The following is a 26838-nucleotide window of genomic DNA, read 5'->3' on the forward strand; positions in this document are numbered from 1 at the left end:
TAGTTTCAATGCTTCTTTGTTTTAAAACTTTGTAAAGCTTTGGGAGTTGATTATAAAAGGTATTATTAAGTATTTGGGTTGTTTGGGGGATTTTTTTTAATCATAATAAAAATAATACAGATGAAACAACCAAAATTGTCAGGAAACAAATTAGTCAAGCTACAGGGTGAGGCCTGCTGAGTGGAATTCGGAAGATAAGTGCATGTTTTATAGAGAACCATAGAGGGCCGAAGGGAGAAAACAGGAAAACCAACTAAAACCCCTGGCCTTAATGACTGTAATCGTGTTCCTCTCCTTTTTATTGGTGGCTGGTGTGCAGTAAAAGCACACTATATAACTTGAAAATGGGAAAAATCAGATAACAGCATTTTCCAGACTATAAGAGCTAATTACATGCATCTACAGCTCAAACATAACATTTGTCACCTGATCAATGGCTATATAAACAAGGCATAAGATAGCAAAGAAAGTGGTCTTGATATTAAACAATAGTAAAACAACATGTTACCCCCAACATATTGACAGATTATGGCTTAAACTGTTTTAATGTCTCACTTTTAAATATTATATAATAATATACTGGTTCGAATCATAGTTCCAGACTTAACCTCAGTTATTCTTCCATCAGAGAGTAGAAAAAATAAATGTGAAACTGGAGTGATCGGGCAACAACTGATATAAATGTGAAAAAGAACGTATTTGCAGTTTTACCTGCCAATCATATAATACAGCAATAAAATCTTAAAAATAACAGAATGCCCATTGTAGTATTTTCTCCTGAGAAGGTTCATGTATTTTCAAATAAAACTAAGATCTGTATTTCATATTGTCCATGTAACCCCATAATTATGGCTGCCTCCCAGTGTTAATGAAATTGTAGCTTGTCTTAGTCATTGGGATACTGAATATTTGTAAAATAATAAGAAGTAAACCTAGTAAACTGAGTCACACATTGATCCCACTCACAAAATCATTTTTAAAGTATAGGCTGGCCCCAGAAGTGACGTGTTTCCGCTGGCTGTGGTGGGCCGGGCTGGGCGCTGAAGTATGGCTGTAGCGCCGCTGCGAACTGCGCTCTTTTTTGCCTCTGGCTGGACTTGTGGAGCAGGATTATTGCCTCTGTAAAGGTCATTTTTGTATAGGAGCCGACGTTTACGTTGAAGAAATCGTTGTCTCTTAACTATATTCGTCTTTTGAACATACATACGTGCTTCCTTCGACGTTAAACGGGGAGATGGTTTAAGAGACCAGAAGAGACATTTGTTTGGCTTTAAAAAAAGTACTTGCAGCTGCTGATGTTTTAACCAGCAGTCGAGTTGGATCTTTTTTTTTTCCTCACAAGAACCGCCTGAGATTTACGATCCCACATATGGTGCTTTAAACACAAAAACAGCGGCTTGGCTTCTATGAACACATTTTAAGGTAAGGAAATATATTTAAAAAAAATATATATATATGATTTGTTCGTCATGTGGCAATTGGGCCAGTGATTAGCTTATTCATATAATCACCAGACGTGTTTTTAAGTCTGATGTCGATGTTTTAATATGGATATGGCTGTGATGAACCGTGTCCATGTCCACACGTCTTGCCGTAGGTCCCGGAATGCGTTTGGGATATTTTTGGGTGTGGATGGGCGGGTGAAAGTATATACTGTAGGCTATTTAATTTGAACGAGTGAAAATCTCCATATACAGTGTGGGTTTGAATGTAGCTGTGTGTGTGTGTATATATATATAATATATATCGATAGCTGTATTGATCTGAGAAGGGGATGCCATTGCTTTGATCGCTCATATTGGATATTTTTGGACCAGGCCCAGATTCCCCAGCGACTCCCGGCCGAAGACGGGAAACAATGTTGCCTCCTTATTTAGAAGTGCAGCTCAAGGATACAAATGGCGAAACAAGAGTAACACGTCGCGGTGGCTCTCTCTCTCTCTCTCTCTCTCTCTCTCTTTTTCTTTCTTTCTCTCTCTCTCTTTCTTGTTTTTACACAGGGCTTGAAGTGATCAGTCTGTAGAGAGAGAGAGAGAGAGAGAGAGAGACCTTTGTGTTTAGATAATTGCACTTTCACGACTTTGTACTATTTTGGATCCCGCAATCCTAGTGGCTGTTTTTTCATTTCTTTTGTCTCGAAAAAAAGTTTTTTTCCTTTTCAGTGTGTTGACCTTCCCTTCCTCCTGTATGTGTTGTTTAAGCGCACACACGCATCGGCCTGTATAATGTGCCGGAGCGTTTTAGGGAGTGTCTGCTGCCCGGGACTGCCAGTGCACTGGGCTGGTTCAGGTCCCTGGGCCCACTGTGGGCGACGCTGCACAGACCTCCACCTTGTAATACATGGGCATAACATGGGCATAACATGGGCATCGGGATGGCGTTTGAAGTGCTGTGGAGAAGCAAGCACTTGAACACAGACAAATAAGGCAAACGGGTTGAAAAGGCGCAGGGAGTGTGCCCGTTATAATACTAGTACTGTGTCCCTCCCAAAAATACAAATCATTGTAAACGTCTCCTAAGTGGGTTTTATTCCTTTACTGAGGTGATGATCAGAACAGTTACTGGGACAGGATTGGTTTCCCTTTTAAAAAATAGCAGCTGCTTTCTGGAAATCTAGGCACAGCTACATTGTATTGTGGCTTAGAAAAAATGGAAAACTTCCTGTTTATCGAGGCTCACAAGATGTTTACTTTGTGTGTTTTTCTGTGTTAATATACTACTGATATCTCCCCAAAGTCATTGTCTATAAAATATACCGTAGTCGTCCCAGTAAAGCCCAGATTTTCACCACAGCCGCACAAGCCTTTTCTCCTTACTGTTTGTCCTTTGTTTCAGATTTAATTAATGAGTCTAAAGGTCAGTCAGGTAACATCCAATACAATAAACATACTGGCTAGTTTATATTTCCTAAGCTTACACTCCCATGCTATGCACACAAAAAAAAAAGAAGTGAAATGGCATTAGTGCACAATTCCTGTGTGGTTCACCAGTGTATCATGCCATTACCGCAGGGCAAGCATTGTTTAAGGCAGAGTATCTTTGTGGTCAGAGCCATCACCTGAGGAATTAACATGCATGATGCCAAACAAGGTGCGTCGCCTTTGCAAAATCGTTTCCAGAAAGAACAGCATAGCCAGAGGGTGTTTCTCTGTAAGTTGACATAATACACATCTGGCTGTAATTATCAGGAATGTGTGAATGGCCAATGTTTACTGAGTGTTACCAAGCACTGCTGAATAAAGATTGCCCCCATGTGCTTCCTTTACCTAGTGGATTTCAGTATCTTCATTATGAGTTTTACTTTGGTTATGAGGCTTAAAGCTTTAACTTTTTTTTGACAGGGAAACGGAAGTAGACGGGCCCAGTTTAGCGCTGGGACTTGGTGTTTAGGAAATGAGTGACATGCGAGTTGTTATAGTTGCATGGAGTTGACCTCATTAACAGAAAATAAAACTGAATTACTTTGGCATCTGATACATAGGGGTACAGTCCTGTGACACCAGTATACCACCATTGTCCTCGCCCCCCCCCCCCAAAGTAATTCACAAAATTCTTCTGCAGTTGTATTCTCAACTTTTCATCGTGTAAAGGTCTTTTTATGATTAGACGAGACAAAACAGATACAAGACTAGACAGTGAAAAATACCCCTCCAAGGCATTTCCCAGAAGTTGCTTTATAAAAGGGTGGCAGTTTTCTCTCTTGAAACAAAATTTGACTTCAGAGTTTTTCTAGTGGTATTTTTCAGCATTCTCAACTTTTTTCTAAAGTTGACATTTATTTTAATCTGGAAAGAGCTTTTCTGAGTTTCATGTGGTGCGGTTACTGTTTCCTAGAGTTGTCTCTTTACCCGATCCGTCGATCTTCATTAGTAACCTTTTCAAGTCACGAGGTATGTCTACTGAGCATGATATTTGCATTTTTGGGGGTATTTTTGAATGTGTTAAGATCATAAAGCAACGGTAAGGGATAGACCCCAGATCCAAATCCACTGATTGTGTCAAGGCAAATGTTTTTCCATGTATATATTGGACTTAGAGGCCTAAAGCTTAATCTTTCAAGTCTGTTCAATCTTTCATGTAAGCAAATCCAATGTGCCCAGCTAACTTATTATTCAAAGTAGTACCTATGGCACTTAATTAAAGGAGTGGATAAGACCCTGTCTTCTGTTAGTGTAGAAGAAAGAGCTGTGAGTCATTCAAGCTGAATAGATGTTACCTCAAATCTCAGAGCAGCTGTTAGGGGGGCTGGCAAGTCATCTGATTTATGAGCAGTTTGACAGAATTGGTCATCTCCCATCTCCTCCAAACAGACACACACCTAGGTGTATGTTTGTACACACACATAGGGACAAGGACAGGGAAGATTTGTATGAAGTTGTGCTGACAGTGGAAAATGTTATTTTCCAGCCTCGATTCTGATGCAGAAATTCACTCTTGTACCTTTGCTAATTTATTTATTAATCTATAGATGGGTCGATATCTCAAGTTAGCATCTGTTTGTATCTTCATCACAGTTTGCAGTGCACATTCCTGTTAATTACATCAGTCTGCAAAGATGGGATGAAAGATTAAGTTTAATTGTAGCCTGATTTGGAGCATTTACATGACTTGTGTGCCCTTGGACAGCCCCAGCAATGTATTGAGCTATTCAATTTGAAACCATGTGAGTGTTAAAATTAAACGTTCAGAACAGTCCTTGTCTAATAGTTTTTCTTCATGTAGATGGTAACCTAATCTACAAGGATGAGTAATTGAGGACTTGTCTTTTTTGTGTCCTTTATTAAAACTGCATTGAACCAAGGTAGTAGAATGAATGATCTTTTGTTTGCTCTATGGGAAAGTATTCATACAAATAACTAAATTCATCCAGTGGAGTTCTGTTTTTCCATATTAAATAGGACTTGGTAGCCTATAAGTAATTGTCAGGCCAATGTGTGAGCTGTTTGTGCAGGCTGTCACAATTATAATACTGAGACTCATTTCAAATGACCATTTGATAGTAAAATATGTAATTGATTTGAATGGAAATTGGGAATCTATTTGTTGCCTTTAGAGATTTATTTCTATATTAAGTATCAGGTGGCATGCTACTGAAGAGCTGCATGTGGGGAAAACCTCAAATACAATATATTTACAAATGTGACGGATGGTATGCCATAATCTTAAAGGGGGAGTTACCATGTACTTTTCAAAGCATTGTGTGGTACAGGCTATGATTCGTTTCATATCATAAACCAATGCTTTAGTTTGGGGGATTTAGTTTGAAAGTTGAGTACTTGGTATCCTTTAAAATTAATAATCTTGCTCCAGGCTGGTAAGGTTTTGTCTTTTTCTTATGTTTTTTTGTTTGTTTTGTTCTGGCCTTCATCATATACAATCACTATCTTTTACTCTCCAAAAATGTTACAATCCTACATAATGTCCATCTTTATTGTTAAATAATTTGGCACCCAGTTGACCCAATTGGTAGTTTCAGTCACTTTATCCCAGTTATGTTGGTATGCAATAGTTTCAGCAGCGTAAACTATCTTGTTGTTTCCAGCAGCCCCATACGGTAAGCCTTTAACTTGGACTAAAGGCAACGCCTGCTGTAATGCATTACATTTTCTTGCATTTTTTGGATGACGCACAAATTAAAATGTGGTTGCTGAAACGGCAGGAAGCAGATGGTATGTCATAACAGGACAAAGCTAGTCCTGAAGGACTGTAAAGGAAGACCACTTCTACACGCGTGTTGACTGGGAACAGTGTTCTTTGCAGAGTAAGATGTTCCCTATTCCATTTAAACAAATAATCGAAAGGCCATAATATGCAATGTGAGTTTGACAAAACTTTTGTCTCCCTAACCACCGCCCATTTACTTACTGAAAGAAAAAACTTGCTGTTGAAATAATAAAATGCATGCTTTTTTCAGTATTTTCTGGTTCAATATGTTTGACCAGATGGAGTACATCAAAAGTGCTTTGTACAGTTTGTTCAAGCAAAAGATAACCTTTGTATGGAACTTTTTTTTACAACCAAACATAGTAAGGGTCAGTTACCATTATTTGATTAGGCCTATATTTTCAGAGCAGCTGCATTTAGAAAACTAGTTTTAAAAGCACATCTTGGAGCAATGCGGTTATATTTATAGTTCTAAATTTAAATTGTGCTCTGCGATTGAGTTATGAATCAATGTACTTGTAATGTGATTTTACAATACAGTGCTGGACAAAATGGCAGACTCCAAGGTCTGCACAGTGGATTCTTTATTATTATTATTTTTTTAAAGATGACAACTGAAAGTTGTGTAACCGCAGTAAATATGGCATCTAAAATTTTTTATAATGGTTGAGCTTTGTATAAACATGAGTACTGACTAAATAACTTCATTACTGTCCCGTTTGTTACTATAAATTAATACTGTGAAATCACTTAATTCCTGTATTTTACAATATTTGTGTAAAAGGGAATATAAACTTGCTGCTATTTCAAATGTAGTGTGTCCCCATCATTCATAGCAGCCCTTCCCCTCCAAAAAGTAAAACATAAATGAGCAAAGAAAAAATCTTCTCTTCTGACCAGTTGAATTCTTTGAAATGACTTTGCCTACTGCTTGCTCGATAGCTTTAGCACATATTACATACATACTTTTTCATCTAGTTTCTATTAAGTGCTGTTTTTTTTGTTCCATTCCAGTAACAGCCTTATCTTGTTGTTTTGTTCAGAGAACTGATACCACTGTCACCACTGATGCCACTATTACCTATACCACATACTTCTAGGACATCTTTCTGCACCATGTTTTCTGCTTAATTTGAAGAATATAATTCCAGTGAGACTCCAACCTTACAGATGTAAAACACAAAAAAAGTTAACGGCAGGAACAGAATCTTTTCTTTTTCTTTTGCACTCCTTTAAACAGTTTGCTTATAGTTTGACAGTTTCCTTGGGAAACCACAGTGAAGACGGACACTTTCAAGAAGTTTCTTCATTGTTACTATTAAGTCTTTCACATATGCATTTGCATTGTTTCTGTACTTTCCATCATGACTAAACCAATTTCTTTCTTTAACAAACTTCAACACTAGCCTAGATGTATGCTGTGCAATAGTGTTTATTTTTGTTGTGCTCTTCTATGAGGCAAATTACCCAGGGGGCTGGAACCCCTGGCACTGGCACACGACAAAATTTTGCTTGGCACATCAGCCCTTTTCAAAAATGTTACTCGTATTTGTGTGTGAGGTCACTTTTTGTTCTTGGAGATTTCATTAAAATGAAGGCTACTTGGGACGCTAGCATCTTAAAAAGTGAAGGATGCATTTTTTTTGTTTTGTCACACTGCGCCAAAAACGTTGCCAACCCCTGCATTACACTATGAGCTGGTTCCACAGACCCAGACTAGTATCAGTGTTTGACCAGTTATTTTAGTTACAGTTCAAGGCAAGTGCTAATCAAGGTCTGTGAAACCAGCTGTGTATATAGGACGGGGAGCACACTTAACAAGTGTAGAACAGAACGAGATTGATCTGTGTTAACTTGTATTCATTATGACTAAATTAAATAGAGAAAAGTGGTCATGAAGAATTAGTCATCTGCTTTCTGCAACTAGATATTAATTTATAAAGTTCAGGGGATGGCGCATGATAATTCACAAGAGTAAAAGAAATCCATAGTTCACTGGTAAGTCAGTCTTGACTATACATAGCCATGTGCCATGTTTAGACTGCTCTTCTGTTATAGCCAAGAGCTCCTGATTAATCACGTTATATACTGTAAATACTGTTTTCCCAAGACACTTCTTAGTAACCTCTTTAACATCCGATTGTTCCAGCGAACAAGTCCACAGTATTTTTAGATTAACACGCTTGCATTTGATTCTCTTTCTAAATCAACACATAAATGGGGGGAAAAAAAAGAGGATTAGAACGAGGTGAACCGTACCGTACCGTACCGAACTGGAACTGTAATTGTGCTGTGCATTTTGGTTTGTTTACATAGATGTGCAGTTTGCTCTCCCAAATCCCACAGTATCTGGCTTTCATTTGGTTTTCAGTAGAGAACCTTTTCTCCCCTCCTCTTTCTCCTTATTTATGCTCCAGCTTTACACAAGAGGATGGCCAGCCGCCAAGCAGTATCTACGGTTTCCTGTCTGATTAAGATGAGCTTCCTGATTAACAACAGAGGAAGACATGGGACAGGAGGGGCCTGCTTCACTGCTCTGTTCACACTTAATACACAGAGGCCTCCGATTTCTGATCCTTCGGTACCCATGAAAACAATGGATTGGGCACTTGATCTAATGAGAGAGCTGAATTCAGGAACGGGGTGAGGCTAGAACAAGCAGATTGAACTTTACCCATGCTCATTTCCACAGTTTGTTTTGTATGCGTACAAATTATAATTAGGCATCTGAGCATAATCTTCCATATTAATTTGCTGGAGTGGGCACTTTTTTTTCATGCGGTTGCAGCTGGTGAGGGAATTTCAGTCCAATACAGGTTTTTCTTGAAAGATCGATCTTATTTCATCTATAGAATATTAACGACTTTGTTTAATAGCTAATACTTAAATTAGACTAAAATAAATTAAAATGACAAGTGTTATGTATTGATTTTACTGTAGAATGTTTAACAAAGTTAAATATTTGGGAAGTCAGAGTGAAAAATGTATTTGATATTCATAGTTCTAGATTATTAAACAAATCATGTAAAACTCAAGACAGAGCTAATGTCTTACAAAGGGTGTGAGAGGCAGGTGTGTGCTTGTTTGAGAAGTGTGGCATGTTCAGTTGTATTTATATTGGAAAGAACTTGAATTGCAACAGTAACAACCCAATTACATTTTACAAGCTTTTATATGATAAGAACCTTTTTGAATGTTTAATTTTTATTTTGCACATGTATATAATTTTCCATAGTCCAAATGATCACATTTAACTTAAGTATCATTCACAATCGACCTTTAGGAAATTGTGCAAGAAAGTTTTCACTGGAACCATTAAACTAGTTTTAATATTTACACTAATGCAGTCATGGCAATAGTGCGTTTGGATTTGCTCCAAAGGTTTTTTTTTGTTTTGTTTTGTTTTTTAATATAAATATACAGGTGTGTATATATACTTAAACACAGGTACAGTTGTTTTGTGTGTGTCAGTTGGTGATCATGGATGAGTACAAATTCATATGCGTAGCACTTATACTGTGGTAAATTAAAATTTGGGGTTAAACTACTGAATATAACTTGTTTTTTCTGGTTTTATACATTTTAACTGCAGAGGACAAAGCCATAAGTGTGTTATGGTGATAGCAGTAGTAACCAATCATAACTCATCTAGCAGTTGTTTGTCCTAAAGGTATTTGATTTGTGCTCAGTGATAAATCAGGTCTATTTTTGGATTGTCCAACTGTATTGAAAATAGAAAGAAATGCAGACTAAGATCATAAATTATTAATTCCATCTCCAGTGGTCTTAATAGGATTCTTAAGAACAGCACACTTTGCAGTGATCCGCAGCATTTCCTGATTCTTCCAGAGCCAGTGCATGTTCGTCTGCAGACCAAAACAGCAGGGAGACGCACGGATTCTCAGAGTGCTGGGGCAGCGAGAATGTCCTGATTGTCCTTTGTCTGCTCTGAGAGACTGTTTAATATTCTCCCGTGTCCCGGCAGCTTGTTCACATCACGTCATGGCCGTGCTTCACGCTTCTCTTTGTTAAGGGGGCATTATGTCATCCTTGTGTGGGTAGTTTTACTGTAGGGAAAGCAGTTCTGTGGGTGAGATTCTGTGTTCCCAGCCATGGTAGGGGGGGATGGTGAGAGGTCAGAGCACAGCTGTAGTTCATTTTCTTGGCTCTTGGCAGCTTTAAGGTCAAATTATTTCTACTGTACTCAAGATGCACTGTAAGCATACTCCTTCAGTTGAAAAGCATAATCAATATAGAAACGCCATGGACTGCATTGTTCATAGTAGTTAAAGGAAATGGGTAATTGTGAGATGGGGGGGCGGGGGCTTGGGGAATGTGGAGGAGCTGACAGGGAGTCAGGGATCGCCTCACCAAATATGGCAACAGATGTGCTGCACTGTGCTCTGGTTTCTGTAACACTGTGGGGCCCTTATCCAGATCTTTAAAGATTCAACCCCGGAAGAATGCTACATCCATTTTTGTCCTGCATTGTCATTTGACAGTCATTTGACTGTAGCGTATTTACACAATGTGCTAGGCTCGGCAGTCTGGAGAAGGCTGTCTGGCATTAGTCATAGTCGGGTTGGTGCGCAAAGGATAAGATGACTCCTGTCCTGCTCACTGGACTATGGACCTATAAAATGGGACTTCCTGTGGTGCATCATACTGTAAACATCTGTGTAAATGGTCAGAATCTGGTTGCTTATCTGATACGGGCAAGGAATAAACAATGATTATTCACAAAGTCAGTCTGCAGGAAAGTATTAGAACAGGAAGTTTGTAAACTTTATGAATACAAATTTCATAATACCTAGATTATTTCAAGGGTGTGAAATGTATAGGAAGTTGAGTCGCTTCAGGATTTTGCTAGTTTTTAGAATGTAAAACTCAAGCAATTTTTGTTTTAAGATTAGAATTTATTTACAAGTATTTCGATGTGGGATTTAACAGGTCGGCGGGGGAGGATAGGAGTGTCGATAGAAGTAAATTTGGGCAAGTGTCAGCAAGATGGAACGATGTTTTGATTACATTTATTGCAGGAATTCAGTTTTCAATCATGAATATTCAAAAGGACGCTAGTATTAGATTGCTTGTAGTTGAAATGTGTGAGATAAAATGAAAAACCTTAGTCTAAATATAAAAATAAGCTATCCTTGTGACATTAAGGGTTGTGACATTTTAAATCACACAGTACTGCCAACACCCCCACCCCCCTGCTCCCTCGGAAAACATTTAAAATGCCCGTCCTTAGTTGCTGTTTGCGTTGCTGGTAATATGGCAAAAATGGGAGCTGCTGTTGCTCTAATTGAATGGGTTCCCAGAACAGGATTTTCAGCATTAGAAAGTAAATGGTGAACTGTCAGCTAGTTGATAAATGGCTGTGACGGTCAACACAGTGCTGTACACGGCGATCGATCAGCTGGGCAGGATCAGACTAGAGTGTAAAGCTCTGGATTTAGCACTGGCCCAGAGGGACGGGGCTGTAAATACAACACTGGTAATAAACTACAGTGAGCTAAACACAGAATGCAACTGGCAGGGCTGCCATTTACTGAATGGACCCTCTTGGCCTTGTGACACTCGAGTAACGCTACCTTTCATCTGCACTATGTTCGGGTATTCGGGTTTCCCCTTTTACCTCCAGATGAAACCTAGCTGTCAAGTGATCTACTGTATTTAACTTGAGCAGCGATTGATACAAACATGTTAAATGGATATATGATTTCCCCGCTTAGAACCCCTTTTAAAATCTTATTTCTTGTTTTTTTTATTTGTAACTATTCTGATTGAATTATTTAACTGTACAGCTTTAAAAGTGAAGCTACCCTATTTTATAATTCTTTAGAAATGCAGCTTTAAAATGTGTTTAACAAATAGGTGCAACAGTCTAGGTTGTTGTATTAGATTAGAAGCATATCAGTGTAATATAACATTTTAGTATATAACTGCCAGGGTGTTTCCCGTATTACATTACAGAAATGTAATCTAAATGTTTTAAGCCTCTTATTTGTTTGCTTCCCAGTCCATTTGTAGGTTATTGGGGGTTATTGCACTGTAGACTCTCACAAATGTGAAGAAAGGGAACATCTTGAATTCCTCTTGGTGGTAGAGTTAAGTAACCTGGGGGAAAAAAAAAAAAAAAATATATATATATATATATATATATATATATATATATATATATATATATATATACACTCACCTAAAGGATTATTAGGAACACCTGTTCAATTTCTCATTAATGCAATTATCTAACCAACCAATCACATGGCAGTTGCTTCAATGCATTTAGGGGTGTGGTCCTGGTCAAGACAATCTCCTGAACTCCAAACTGAATGTCTGAATGGGAAAGAAAGGTGATTTAAGCAATTTTGAGCGTGGCATGGTTGTTGGTGCCAGACGGGCCGGTCTGAGTATTTCACAATCTGCTCAGTTACTGGGATTTTCACGCACAACCATTTCTAGGATTTACAAAGAATGGTGTGAGAAGGGAAAAACATCCAGTATGCGGCAGTCCTGTGGGCGAAAATGCCTTGTTGATGCTAGAGGTCAGAGGAGAATGGGCCGACTGATTCAAGCTGATAGAAGAGCAACTTTGACTGAAATAACCAGTCGTTACAACCGAGGTATGCAGCAAAGCATTTGTGAAGCCACAACACGTACAACCTTGAGGCGGATGGGCTACAACAGCAGAAGACCCCACCGGGTACCACTCAACTCCACTACAGATGGGAAAAAGAGGTTACAATTTGCACAAGCTCACCAAAATTGGACAGTTGAAGACTGGAAAAATGTTGCCTGGTCTGATGAGTCTTGATTTCTGTTGAGACATTCAGATGGTAGTCAGATTTTGGCGTAAACAGAATGAGAACATGGATCCATCATGCCTTGTTACCACTGTGCAGGCTGGTGGTGGTGGTGTAATGGTGTGGGGGATGTTTTCTTGGCACACTTTAGGCCCCTTAGTGCCAATTGGGCATCGTTTAAATGCCACGGCCTACCTGAGCATTGTTTCTGACCATGTCCATCCCTTTATGACCACCATGTACCCATCCTCTGATGGCTACTTCCAGCAGGATAATGCACCATGTCACAAAGGTCGAATCATTTCAAATTGGTTTCTTGAACATGACAATGAGTTCACTGTACTAAACTGGCCCCCACAGTCACCAGATCTCAACCCAATAGAGCATCTTTGGGATGTGGTGGAACGGGAGCTTCGTGCCCTGGATGTGCATCCCACAAATCTCCATCAACTGCAAGATGCTATCCTATCAATATGGGCCAACATTTCTAAAGAAGCTTTCAGCACCTTGTTGAATCTATATATATATACACTCACCTAAAGGATTATTAGGAACACCATACTAATACTGTGTTTGACCCCCTTTCGCCTTCAGAACTGCCTTAATTCTACGTGGCATTGATTCAACAAGGTGCTGAAAGCATTCTTTAGAAATGTTGGCCCATATTGATAGGATAGCATCTTGCAGTTGATGGAGATTTGTGGGATGCACATCCAGGGCACGAAGCTCCCGTTCCACCACATCCCAAAGATGCTCTATTGGGTTGAGATCTGGTGACTGTGGAGGACAGTGAACTCATTGTCATGTTCAAGAAACCAATTTGAAATGATTCGACCTTTGTGACATGGTGCATTATCCTGCTGGAAGTAGCCATCAGAGGATGGGTACATGGTGGTCATAAAGGCATGGACATGGTCAGAAACAATGCTCAGGTAGGCCGTGGCATTTAAACGATGCCCAATTGGCACTAAGGGGCCTAAAGTGTGCCAAGAAAACATCCCCCACACCATTACACCACCACCACCAGCCTGCACAGTGGTAAGAAGGCATGATGGATCCATGTTCTCATTCTGTTTACGCCAAATTCTGACTCTACCATCTGAATGTCTCAACAGAAATCGAGACTCATCAGACCAGGCAACATTTTTCCAGTCTTCAACTGTCCAATTTTGGTGAGCTTGTGCAAATTGTAGCCTCTTTTTCCTATTTGTAGTGGAGATGAGTGGTACCCGGTGGGGTCTTCTGCTGTTGTAGTCCATCCACCTCAAGGTTGTACGTGTTGTGGCTTCACAAATGCTTTGCTGCATACCTCGGTTGTAACGACTGGTTATTTCAGTCAAAGTTGCTCTTCTATCAGCTTGAATCAGTCGGCCCATTCTCCTCTGACCTCTAGCATCAACAAGGCATTTTCGCCCACAGGACTGCCGCATACTGGATGTTTTTCCCTTTTCACACCATTCTTTGTAAACCCTAGAAATGGTTGTGCGTGAAAATCCCAGTAACTGAGCAGATTGTGAAATACTCAGACCGGCCCGTCTGGCACCAACAACCATGCCACGCTCAAAATTGCTTAAATCACCTTTCTTTCCCATTCAGACATTCAGTTTGGAGTTCAGGAGATTGTCTTGACCAGGACCACACCCCTAAATGCATTGAAGCAACTGCCATGTGATTGGTTGATTAGATAATTGCATTAATGAGAAATTGAACAGGTGTTCCTAATAATCCTTTAGGCGAGTGTATGTGTATGTATGTATGTATGTATGTGTGTGTGTGTGTGTGTGTATATTATATATATATATATATATATATATATATATAATAAAAGATAATTACTGATCTTTGGCATTTAATTTTGCAATTAAAATGCACTTAATGTTGTATTTTTTTGTTCTCATTTCAGATGGACCTAAAGCTACTTTTTATATCAACATTATTAGGATGCTTGTGTTACAGCATTGCCCAGCAAGGTAATTTGTTTTTTTTATTAAATATATTTAATATAGTTTGTATTTAAAACCTGTAAATTGTGTATTTGAAAAAGATAGACTTACTGTGTTTGCATGTCCTCAAAGATTACACTAGTGTTCATTGGGGGGGGTGTACTGAGCATAATGCAAATTAAGGCCTCTGACCAGTTCCTAGCTGTCCTAGCCTAATCTGTGTGTGCTGTAATGTTTGAAAGAAGAAACTAACCTAGAGTTGCTCCATCTAAATGTCCAGGGGGTTTAAAGCTCCATCGTCTGACATGGCAGTAGAATAACAAGTAGTCTAATGACAAATTATACATTCGTCTTCCTGTTGTTTGGTGTTGGAAAACTCAAATGGGTTTGTCAGAACCTAAATGCCAAACTAAATGTTTTTAGACATTACATTACGGTTTACAAGTTTTCTTTGTTTCAGAGGGAAATGAATGTATAAAAGCAAACGCAAAGTCTTGTGGGGAGTGTATTCAAGTTGGAGAAAAATGTGGATGGTGCACCAAACCTGTAAGTTCCTCATGTCTTAATTGCAAGTGTTAGGAAATGAGATGGTTACTTTGTATATTTAATTTACATTGTACCAGAGCCCTTCAGCTCAGGTAATTATTTAATTAACGTTACCAGCTTTCATATAAACCTTTATCAAACTCATGAGAAAGTGGTTTATCTTTTGAACAGTTAACACAGCTCTACACTTCCACTGGTAAATGGTTCTGACAGTGATCTTTTGGGGGGGGGTTTATGTGAGAACTTGGTTTACTTCTTATCAGCAAGTCACAAAAATGCTGACAGCACAGCGTGAATATTACTTAATTGGATAGCCATCTGTAAATGTCTCCTATATATTGTGAAACAAATTATCTCCATTGCATTATTGAATGATGTAACTTTCTTCATGTGTAATGTTTATTTCATAGCTCAGGCTTTTGTACTATATTTGTGTCCTGTGTATATTTATCAGCTACTTGGAACTGAATTGCAAATATTTTCAAATGTAAAATGTTCATAGGCATTAGAGAATGAAATGCAAAACCTTTTTTTCTATTGATGTAATGAAATTGGAGTTCTGCCTTTCATAACAGCTACTTGATCTCTGCAGTGCATACTTCTTGAAATATTTTCTTATTCCTAATATGGAAACATTTTAGGTGTCAAGACACCTTATGCAAGTTTAGAAAATATTTAATTGGGAAACAAAGTATCCTTTGGTTGCAGATACTTAAGTAGGAAAATATGAAACCACACTTCACTATTCTAAGCTCAAAAAGAAAAAGAAAATCTTTTTTTAAGTGGGGGGGGAAAAAATAGGACAATATAGAATAAACATACAGATGTTGTTAGTAATCAAGACTTTCAATTTAAATATTTAGGTTTAAAATAACAATCATATACCAGGTGCTGCTACCCTTGATTTGAAAACACTTGAGTGATATATATATTTTTTTTTAATTGACCGCCATTTTCAGGACTTCTTAAAACAAGGCGAGCCGACCTCTGCCAGATGTGATGAACTGGAGTCCCTGAAGAAGCGCTGTCCGCACGACTTAATCGAGAACCCCCGGGGCAGCCAGACGGTGCTCGTCAACAAGCCAGTGACCAACAGGAAGGACACTTCAGAAAAAATGAAACCAGAGGATATCACTCAGATTCAGCCTCAGAAGATGTCTTTGAACTTACGATCTGGTAATTAATCCTATAATGAAAGATTATCGGATTCCTGAAATATTAGCTGAATATGTTGCTCGTGGAGCGGCTCCAGATGTATTTTGTCTTGGTATAAGATTCTTCCCAAAACAATCCAGGTTATAAAATCTGCAGATTTCACTTGTGCACTTCCTCTGCATTCCCGAATGTTTACAAGGTGATGGCTTCCGTGTTTGAAGGGGTATGCGTCTAGGCTCAGTAAATTGCACAAAGCCTCATCGATCAATCCTGATAATCCTGTTAATTTATTGTGTGTTTACACCAAGATACTCAAACTTCTGTGCGTGGATGGACACCAATGTCTGAAAGCAGTGTTGGAGCCGGAGTGTTTTTGGTTAATGTAGATGGATTAGTGAAGAAAATAGTAACACTAGCTAGGTCACTAATAACATGACTGAGCATTTTATTGTTTATTTAAAATGTCAAATGTACATTTTTTTTTTTAGAGTTTTTCTTTTTTCTTCTCCAGGTGAAGCACAGTCATTTAATCTAACTTTCAAAAGAGCTGAAGACTATCCTATTGATCTGTATTACCTTATGGACCTTTCCTACTCCATGAAGGATGACTTGGAAAACGTCAAAAATCTGGGAACAATGCTGATGCATGAAATGTCAAAAATCACCAGCGATTTTAGAATTGGTAAGAACTCATTCTGCGTGTTGTGGTAATGACATTGAAATTCAATATGCACAATTAAAGGAAGTTTGGTTCTGTCATTTGTTTTCAAGAAATGCAGTTCAGGCTACAGGAAATATTCACCCCCCAAGTACTATTTAACATTTTGTTACAACCTGAAATCTTGATGCATTTAAATTTGTTTGTGTTTTTTTTTTGGATCTACACAACCTACTCCAAACTTGCAATGTGGGGAAAAACGAATAACCTAAAAAGTCTTCAGTCATTAGATAAGTCTTCACCCCCTTTGCTTTGACACTCCATAATAAGATCAGGTGCAACCAATTGCCTTCAATTTACACAATAAATGAAATGGAGTCCATCTGTGTACAATACGAATTATTTACATTGTTTCAGATTAAATACACCTGTACCCGTAAGGTCCTACAGTTGGGCAGTGTATTCATTAGGTTGTGTAAATCAAGGTAAAGAAAATCCTATTTAAATACATCAACAGTTCCAGTTGTAACAACAAAATGTGAAAAACTTCACAGAGGGTGAACACTTCCTATTTGCATTTCTGTCAAAGCACACTTTTGAATCCATCTGGCCATCAACATTTGGTATTTTATGACAGAGCTTTGAATGCACTTTAGGATATTTATTTAGTTATTTTTCCAGTTTTGTGATAGTCATACAGAAACAGATGAACAGATTATAGAAAAGACAATTCAGTTGTTAGGCATTGTACAGTATAGTGTAATGTACCCTTTGTTTTCTATTGTAGGTTTTGGCTCCTTTGTGGAGAAGACTGTGATGCCCTATATTAGCACAACTCCAGCCAAGCTGTTGAACCCTTGCACTGGTGACCAGAATTGCACTAGCCCTTTCAGCTATAAAAATGTGCTCCGATTGACCAGTGATGGAAACCAGTTCAACACTCTTGTAGGGCAGCAGCAGATTTCTGGAAACTTGGATTCTCCTGAAGGAGGGTTTGATGCCATTATGCAAGTTGCTGTCTGTGGAGTAAGTACGTCTGTGTGCTTCTCTGTTAATGAGCACAAAACTCTTCAATGAGTGAGTGAATTTGCACACTACATTTCATTCATCCAGGTGTTTTTCAGGCTATCCTAGAGGAATTGCAAGGTTCTTTGGACACTGGTGATATGAAAACTGTATTTGTTTCCTTCTCAGGAGCACATTGGCTGGAGGAATGTCACCCGCCTGTTGGTGTTTTCCACTGACGCTGGCTTCCACTTCGCTGGAGATGGAAAACTGGGTGGAATAGTTTTGCCAAATGATGGGAAATGCCACTTGAAAGATGGGATGTACACAATGAGCCATTACTATGTATGTATTTGTGAGACTATAATTTGGTGTATAATTTGTTCTAATTCAGATCTTGCAGGGTATGTTGTATATTTCTCTGCATGCTAAGTATGTAAGATTACTTTGTTTCCAAGGTTCTCATTAATACTGAAGTTTATATTATTGGACAATGAAATGAAATTTTTCAACTTCTGCTTTTTAAGGTTCTAAAATATTTAGCCTTCCGAGTTATTGTTTATTTTAGTGTTTTGCACATTGTTTATAATTAGGATGGATAAATTTAGAATGTATTTCTATTACATTTTTCAGGACTATCCCTCAATTGCACATCTAGTGCAGAAACTGAGTGACAACAACATTCAAACGATCTTCGCCGTCACTGAAGAATTCCAGTCTGTTTACAAGGTCATCTGTTTTGTATTGACTTGTTTCTTCATTTTAAATGCATCATCTTCTGCTGAAAATACCTTTTTAAATATCTGCATAACCACAACTATATGTTTTATTTTTAAATCGGTTTCAGTGCAAGCATTCTTTATTTTGGAGAGGATCCAGTGTCTGGTCTTTCATGGCCTGTGGAATTTGTCCTCAACAGCCTCGTCTGCTCCAGATTAAAATATTTGTACCTATAAGTGCTTTGGTGAAACGGTTGTGGTGGCAAATTGATTTCTGAAACAAAATTAATATCCGTATATGCAAGCTACATGGTGATTTGCTTTGTTTTATTGCAAACCCTTTCCAAAGACTTGGAAATAGTTTTGAGAGGGGTTAAACATTTTTAACACTGAAATTAGACTGTAATTCTATGTTTGATATGCCCAGCTATATTTAAGACTTGAACCAAACAAGCCTTTTCAGATTTACTAAGAAGTGGAACTGTTTTCTTGACTTGTTACAATGAATTCGCCTCATTAAATATTTAGTTTTTGATTTTCCAGGAACTGAAGAACCTCATTCCAAAATCTGCTGTAGGAACCCTTTCTGCCAACTCCAGCAACGTGATAAATCTGATTATTGATGCTTATAAGGTACACGTCTGTGTTCAATACTAACCAAGATGCAGAACTAAGCATATTATAGGAGAAGTGCAAAATGTTTACCACGTTTTTTGTTGGTTTGTTTGCCTTTACGTAGAGTGAAAGCTAATGCTTCTCAAAACTTTTTCCTTATTTAGAACATAAGTGCAGAAAACATGAGAAAATAACAAAGACCTTCATGCAATGTTTTGAAGAGACCTAGATTCCTTACAATTAAATGTAGTCCATTTAAACGAATTGCAAATTAGGGTTGTTTGTTCAAGGAAGGAGGGGAGAAAGAGAACTCTGCTGGAATGTGAGTGTTCCTCAATCGATATGCATTCCATACATTTGATTAAGGCCAGTCAAAGGTATTGAGCTAAATGTAGAAAACCATGCACAATGAGGCTGACCATTTATTGTTATTCATCGCTAACTGAACATGTTCTGTTTTTCTTCTTTAGTCTCTGTCTTCGGAGGTCATCCTGGAGAACAGTAAATTGCCAGAAGGAGTGACCATTAAGTATCAGTCACATTGCAAGAATGGGGTTGTCAATGAAGGAGAAAATGGTCGAAAGTGTTCTAACATTTCCATTGGTGACCAGGTAGGCAGAAAACAAAGTAACCTTTGATTGTTTCTTGACGCGCTTTTACCTTCTTAATGTCGGCTGCAGTGTGACTCATTTCCTGAGACATAAGTTCTTCTTTCTAGTTGCATCACCCAGTTCAGCCTTTCCCGTCCTCTTGAGTTCAAGCTCGGTTCTTAACCCATTCAGCTCTTGTTGGCCTGTCATATCTATTTTTAACTTAAATTGTAACTTGCAAGACTTGCACATCACAATGTAAACCCATGTGTCTCATCAATTTTTTCTGATGGATGGGTTATAAAATAATGTTATACTGGTTTACTTTCATTTATATTGTATGCACAGTTCCTTAAAACTTCAAATTTGGAGTGATCTTTACTCTCCTTCCATGTTAAGAGCTGTGCATTGTTTATTCCAGGTCTTCTTTGACATAAGTATTACTGCACACAAATGTCCTAAAAATGGTCTGAGTGAGTCCATCAAGATCAAACCTCTGGGCTTCACTGAAGAGGTGGAAATTCTTCTTAATTTCATCTGTGAATGTGAATGTCACGACGCAGGACAGGCGAACAGCCCTTATTGTAACAATGGCAACGGCACCTTTGAGTGTGGGGCGTGCAGGTAAATACAGAGCCCTTCAACTTGAACATGAGATTAATGTTGGTTTATGCATTTATTTTAAATAAGAATAAATACAACTTAGTTGAATGTCCTTACATAATGAGGGTGACGGTACACTAAAATGAAAGTACAATTTCTACAAAATCTGACAAGTTACATTTAAAATATGGTTAGTAAAATTATTAAACATTATGTTCTTTCTGCTTCATTAGGAATTGCTAGATGTCAACATTTCCTCTGTCAGTCACACTTGACATTTAAACTATTTACTCAATGTTTAACTCAATGTCTCAGGTGCAATGAAGGCCGTATCGGCAGACACTGTGAATGCAGCACCGAAGAGGTGAACAGTGACGATCTGGACGCTAACTGCCGAAAGGACAACGGCACCGATATCTGCAGCACCAATGGAGACTGTATCTGTGGGGAGTGTGTGTGCAAGAAGAGGGAGAATCCCAGTGAGGTGTACAGCGGCAAATACTGCGAGTGTGACAACTTCAACTGCGACAGGTCCAACAACATGATTTGCGGAGGTATTGTTTTGTCCTGCCCCCCACCCCTCTATTCAGATCATTGTGCCAACTTAATTGGTATTAAGCAGTGAATTAAACTAGATTGGTTGTGATACTCTTGTAGCTTTAATAAGCCTACTGTTATGACAATATGACAACTTCCGACTTCATTAGGCGGAGACTGTGATAGTGACCTGGTAGGAAGATATTTTAAAAACCTATACATAATTACTAACTGTCCAGCTATTTTTTAAACCCATCAACATGCTGCATATGTGTTTGTTTGCTAATATTTGATACCATTTGAAAAAGCCTTGTAATCATTTGAAATGCTATAGATTGCCGTTGAGAATGTCATGGATGAAATCCTTGCTTAGTATAAGAATATACCAATATCTGTAGGTCTATCTATAATGCATATTGTGTTAATGTAAACTCAAGCTGAAGTCCGATATTCCCAGCTACTGTAAATTAACTGGAGAACTACAATAGTCATGTTAATAGAGAAGGAAATCTCACAGCGGTTTGTTTCTTGGTTTGATTTTGCAGGACATGGTGAGTGTGTCTGCAGGGTGTGCCAGTGTGAAGCGAACTACACTGGAAGTGCCTGTGACTGTTCCCTGGACACTACGACATGTCTGGCATCCAACAAACAGATCTGCAACGGTAGAGGGACCTGCGAGTGTGGCACCTGCAAATGCACAGATCCCAAATTTCAAGGGCCAACCTGTGAGATCTGCCCAACGTGCCCCGGAGTGTGTACCGAACACAAGTGAGTTGACTGCATTTTGCTGGAGGATTGCGTTATTCTATATACATGGTAAAATGCCTTTTAAATAGGGTAATGGGGTTTGTCACTGGCGGAGAGTGGTATTGGATTACTAGCGAAAATAGTATAGCTGTGTCTTAAATATCTCGGGCTAGACAACTTGGCGGCTGCATGACTTTTGCCCACAAGGACACTCCTTAGAGGTTTTTATTTTTTATTTTAATTTTTTTTAAGTGCACTGAAACATCTGTTTTATCCTAAGACTCTGAATTTTAAAGTCAAGAGTAGTTTGTTTTTCTTAACCCACTCAGATCTTTCTTAATTGATCTGAATTTAATCAACTCTTGTGTGTTCACAGCATCAGTGCAGTTAAATACATACAACTGTGACCACTGCACACATTTCTCGCTCCAAGAAAACAGTGAGGTTTCTTTATACACACTGATTGCACTAAAACAGCTCATTTGACAGTTCTAGCTTAAGCCGTTTTATCAGAATGTGCTTCACAGAGGGATCTGGTTTCGAAGGGACTGTGAAGGGAATCGGAAAAAGGATCTATATGAAGAGAGAAATATATATTTTGCTGCCTGTTCAAGCACTTGGAAAAATTTGAGTATTTTATTACTTACTGTGTAAGGCATGTTTTAAAAAGATTAAGAAGTTATGTTTCGCCCACCCCCAAACGTGAATAAAAAAAAAACATTGACCATGTTCTTTAAGAAGCTTAGCTTTTTTAAAGGACATTGTGTAAACTCTTAAAATGCCAACAGGAGTCATTTAGTGTAGGATTTCCTTCTTGCCAACACCCTCTTACTGAGAGAGAGAGAGAGAGGGTGGGGCAGTCAGTCTTTTGAGAACTCTTTTGAGAAATCAGTCATTCACAGTACATTACATTTCTAATAGTTTTCATGGTCCAAGCATGTCATTTTAGGGTGATGCATCAAATGCATGACGTTAAGTAGAAAGGCACTGTAGGTTTTTTTAATTATATAGATGTTAGCATACAGAAAAGTGTACATGTTTGCCCCACTTGTTATCTATGGAAAAGAATGAGTGAATGCAAAAAACAGAAATCAGGTCTGTCATGGAATGGGTTTGATCTCCACAGGGAGTGTGTGCAGTGCAGGGCATTTCAAACTGGAGAGAAGAAGGACACCTGCGAGAGAGACTGCTCCTATTTCAACCTCATCAAGGTGAAGGACCGTGATAAGTTGCCCCAGCCAAACCAGGCCTTTCCCCTCATGCACTGCAAGGAGAGAGACGCCAATGACTGCTGGTTCTATTACACCTACGCCATCAACAACACCGAAAAAGAAGTCCACGTGGTGGAGACTCAAGGTGAGTGATTCCTATCTTTTATCCGGTGGCACAGAAATCATCACAGGAAATAGTGTGAAAAGCGCCTAAATGACTGCAATGTTTTTAAATTCACGTTTCTATTCTTTTTTAAACTGACCAAATCTACACAGAAAATCAAGGTTATTAATCCTGTTGCCTTTTCTGTAAGTCTGGATGCAGTGGATGTTTGCTTTACAGTAATCTGTGTTGTCGGAAGGTAGAGTGCAGAACATGGAGTTGAGAATAGTCTTGTCTTCTGGATTCTTTCTAATATAGTGCCTTTTCTCTTCCTGTGTGAATAGAGTGCCCTGCAGGGCCGGATATCATCCCAATTGTTGCCGGAGTGGTGGCAGGCATTGTGCTCATAGGCCTGGCCCTGCTGCTCATCTGGAAATTGCTGATGATCATCCACGACCGGAGAGAGTTTGCCAAGTTCGAGAAGGAGAAGATGAATGCCAAGTGGGACACGGTGAGCTGCTCTCTCCCTCTTATCTAGATTGTTTGTATTTCATGGATAATTGTTCTTGGTTTACAAATATTAGTTACATTGTTAATGCACATTTGTGTCTGTGCTCAACAGGTTCACAATCTAGGGCACAGCTTTTGGTCTACTTTTGTTTTCTGGTATTTTTACCAATCATTTCAGGCTCAAGCCATCCTTAGCTAGCTTATACTTAATGTTTCATTTTTATTAGTGTAAGTGTATAATGCAGAAAGGGTAACTCAACTTCTTTCCTCCAAGTAGTTTTTGTGACAGACCAAATCCTCCATGTACTTAAATGGACAGTTCTCAGTAGGATTATTTGTACACTGTAGTCCTTGATCAGTCATATTAGCTGTATCCTGGTCTTTGTGCTGTGGTTAAATCCTACCCTGCTCCACCCCAGCCCTCCATTTTTGAATTGACGTCCACCTCTAGATTTTCACATCTAGCGGTGAATATTGATGTACACATTTTAAATCCACACCTACAACCTCAAACCTAGAACGCCTCCATTCTCCATGATCACCAGTGCCTCAGAGATTCGTGCTGCCTGTTTGAAGTTGCACATTTTGACATTTTCTTTCCAGTCCCATGGTTAGTAGTGTGGTCTGATCTTGGTATGGGAGACATTGACCCCAAACTGATGTTGAAATCCTGTTGCTGACACCAACAGGATGATTATAAGGATTTTTTTTTTTTTTTTTACGAACTAGCTATAATTGGGAAGCTGTAAGGTATATTATATGGGATATTAGTCTTTGCAAATGCAAGAATATTAAAAAAACTGTACATATTTTAATTATTCATTACCACTCCATTGTATGAATGCTTCTTCTCATTCTTTTTCATCTTGTCCTTGCCTTGTTCCTGCACCTTCTTACACCTCTATCACATTTTCTGCCCTTAGCAAGAGAATCCAATATACAAGAGTCCTATTAATATGTTCCAGAATCCAAACTATGGACGTAAAGCTGCGGCTCTCTAAGTCTCCGTTTGTATTTCTTTCCTTTCCACTTCTTTTGATTGCATGAACTTTTCCAGTGTGGGTTTTTGTGCTAACCACTCATCCCTGTATCAGAATCACCCTTTGACTTACTTCTGTCCCGTACCTTCCCCCCCCCCCATCATGAGGCGAAGTTTAGGGGGTGGGATGTGCCAAGTAGACAGTTTTTCCATCAGCATTAAATGTAGTATGCCCTAGGTCTGATTTATATTATTTATAGAAATGGAATGAGATGAGAGAGGTGGTGTTACTGTGAATAGGATGTCCTGTCTGTGTACTTTCCATCCTATTTTTGTAATTGAATGTAAATAATAAATACAAATAAATTGTAGGTGTTCCCCAAAGTAAAGAATGTACAGTGTGTCAGTGCCATGGAGTGGACAATTTATTTATAACTGGGAGCATTGACAGTGAGTTGCACTTGTAGAATTGTTTAGGAGCTAATAGTTCAGTTCCACAAGCTTTAAGGGAAAGGAGATTTTGATGGGGGTGAAAAATGTTGCTTTGTAGTTTATCTGTTGTGAGTTTCAACATAACTCTTGTTAGGAGGGGTTGTTTTTTGTAGTACCAACCCCCCCACCCTCAGGTGTCCCGTTTGCGGATGGTAGATGTTATAACTCCCAATTATAATGCGTGGAGGGATTTTTATATTGTAGACTGTTTTGTAGTGCTGCTGCATGATTTTTATTAATGTTTGAACTGCATGCTAAAGTGTAAAATGGTACTATTGCAAAATGCTTCAAACACAATCCATTGGTTTTTGGGTTTGTTTTGTTCAGTCGAAACCAGAGTAGAAGGCTAATAATTCCTCTCCTTTGTATAAGAAAGGTGTCAAGCATCTTGTACACAAGGAGCCATCAGCTTGTCGGCATTCATTTATTTTCAATTATGTAAATAGACTTTTTACTAGACTGTCTGACATTGTAGGTATTAGTGCTGTGTACCATCCAATAGCGTTCTTACCAAATGTATAGACAGTTTGAGAATTGATTGTATATACTTGAAAGGTTTTATATAATTGCAACTTAAAATTTTGCATGTAAGGCCCATATTTGTAGTTTGGAAAGATTGACTTCGTAACTATGCTTTGTTCATTTTTTCTGTGCATCTCTAATCAAAATTTCTATATGAATATTTTTTTTTTGTTTATTCACTCTGCTTTTTGTTTTGTTTTTCAGGGTGAAAATCCCATCTATAAGAGTGCTGTGACAACTGTGGTCAATCCTAAATATGAGGGCAAATGATGGGGCCCCTCTTCTCTCTACACAACACTGTATGCAAAGTAGTTTTGGGGGGTGTTTTTATTTTATTTTTTGTTTTGTTTTTGTAGTCACGGTATTTTAGCATTAAGTTAGGCCACTATTTCAGTAATTATTACTAACAATAGTTTTTATTTTGTATGCATTTTTTGGAAAATGTACAGTATGTATAAACTTGGTTTATTGCTTTTTTTTGTTTTGTTCATTTTTATGTTTTTATTGTAATGTTTTATTTTTTAAACATTTCGCCACACGACATGCAAGATCGGCAAGGGTCAGATTATGCATTTCATAGAAACAACCCATTATGACAGAAGAGATCTGTGTACAATTTTTTTGTATCCATTGTATGGGTGGCAGGGCCTGAATTTATAACAAACTTGGTTTTGTGAGTTAGTTGGTTTTTGTGCATGTGATGGATAGATTTGGAACTCAATAAGTAAATACATGGAGGTTTAATTTTTTTTCCTCCATCAAGGGATAGGTAATTGGATTGGTGAATGAAGTCTCAAGTGAAATAAGTGAAAGTATTTTTCTGGAAGTGGGGGCTGATTGCTTAATAAATTCAGGCCCGTTTCGAAACCCGTTTCCAGCAATGCCAAAAATAACTGCCTTATTTACGGAAATAAGCCTTATTTTAAGTGTTTTACCATAAATTCCTCAGCCTTAGCTTGCTTCTTTTTATAATTATCTTTATACTTTTTTTTTTTATTGAGGTTTATTCCATTTGAAAGATCAATACAAAAGGATTCTGTACAAAGATCAGTGTTAAGGGAATGAACTTTTTGAAAAACTTCATTTAAAGGAAAGAGAACAGCCTTAAAGCGCCTCCTGTATGACACATCACACTCTTGTTTTAAAGTGCCTTTTTATTTCAGCGTTATGTTCACTTTTGCAATACTGTTTCTGAAATTATTTATTAAATAAAGTACCAAAAATTACCTGGAGTACATTTTGCTTTTATGTGCTTGCTTTTGAATGTTTTTTAAATAACAGTCCAGTAAATAGTCTGGGTGATTGAGCCCTGTACCTGGGATTATTTTATACTCTACACTTTTGTATGGCATCTGCACACCGTGAGGGGGGAGAAAACTTACTTAAAATTGCACGATGAAACAAAGTACTAAGAAATGTTCACCTCTCTGAAA

The 26838-nt window shown here is 38.3% G+C and overlaps 1 protein-coding gene across 2 annotated transcripts; it reads left to right on the forward strand.

Moving 5' to 3' along the window:
• Positions 1–1040: 1040 nt before the first annotated feature.
• LOC136763591 (integrin beta-1) lies at positions 1041–26637 on the forward strand. 2 transcript variants are annotated; one of them, XM_066717704.1, is made up of 17 exons: positions 1041–1422; positions 14374–14440; positions 14874–14959; positions 15919–16135; positions 16626–16796; positions 17560–17798; positions 17967–18122; positions 18411–18506; positions 19040–19129; positions 19582–19722; positions 20123–20325; positions 20620–20858; positions 21387–21609; positions 22715–22944; positions 23247–23413; positions 24336–24419; positions 25610–26637. In XM_066717704.1, exons 2-16 carry the CDS (start codon positions 14374–14376, stop codon positions 24411–24413), a joined length of 2403 nt encoding a protein of 800 aa, XP_066573801.1. In that variant the 5' UTR covers positions 1041–1422; the 3' UTR covers positions 24414–24419; positions 25610–26637. The 2 variants fall into 2 exon arrangements, with proteins under 2 accessions (XP_066573801.1, XP_066573808.1); XM_066717711.1 differs by lacking the exon at positions 24336–24419 and having other exon boundaries at positions 1042–1422.
• The last annotated feature ends 201 nt before the right edge of the window (positions 26638–26838 follow it).

This window comes from Amia ocellicauda, chromosome 2, assembly GCF_036373705.1.
Source record: "Amia ocellicauda isolate fAmiCal2 chromosome 2, fAmiCal2.hap1, whole genome shotgun sequence".
Taxonomy (NCBI): Eukaryota; Metazoa; Chordata; class Actinopteri; order Amiiformes; family Amiidae; genus Amia; species Amia ocellicauda.

Excerpts from the sequence above, each read along its gene's own strand:
- LOC136763591 (XM_066717704.1), top strand. The coding sequence starts at position 14,374 with ATGGACCTAAAGCTACTTTTTATATCAACATTATTAGGATGCTTGTGT. Across the intron at positions 18,507-19,039 it reads AATTCCAGTCTGTTTACAAG|GAACTGAAGAACCTCATTCC; the intron begins GTCATCTGTTTT and ends TTGATTTTCCAG. Across the intron at positions 19,130-19,581 it reads TGATTATTGATGCTTATAAG|TCTCTGTCTTCGGAGGTCAT; the intron begins GTACACGTCTGT and ends TTTCTTCTTTAG.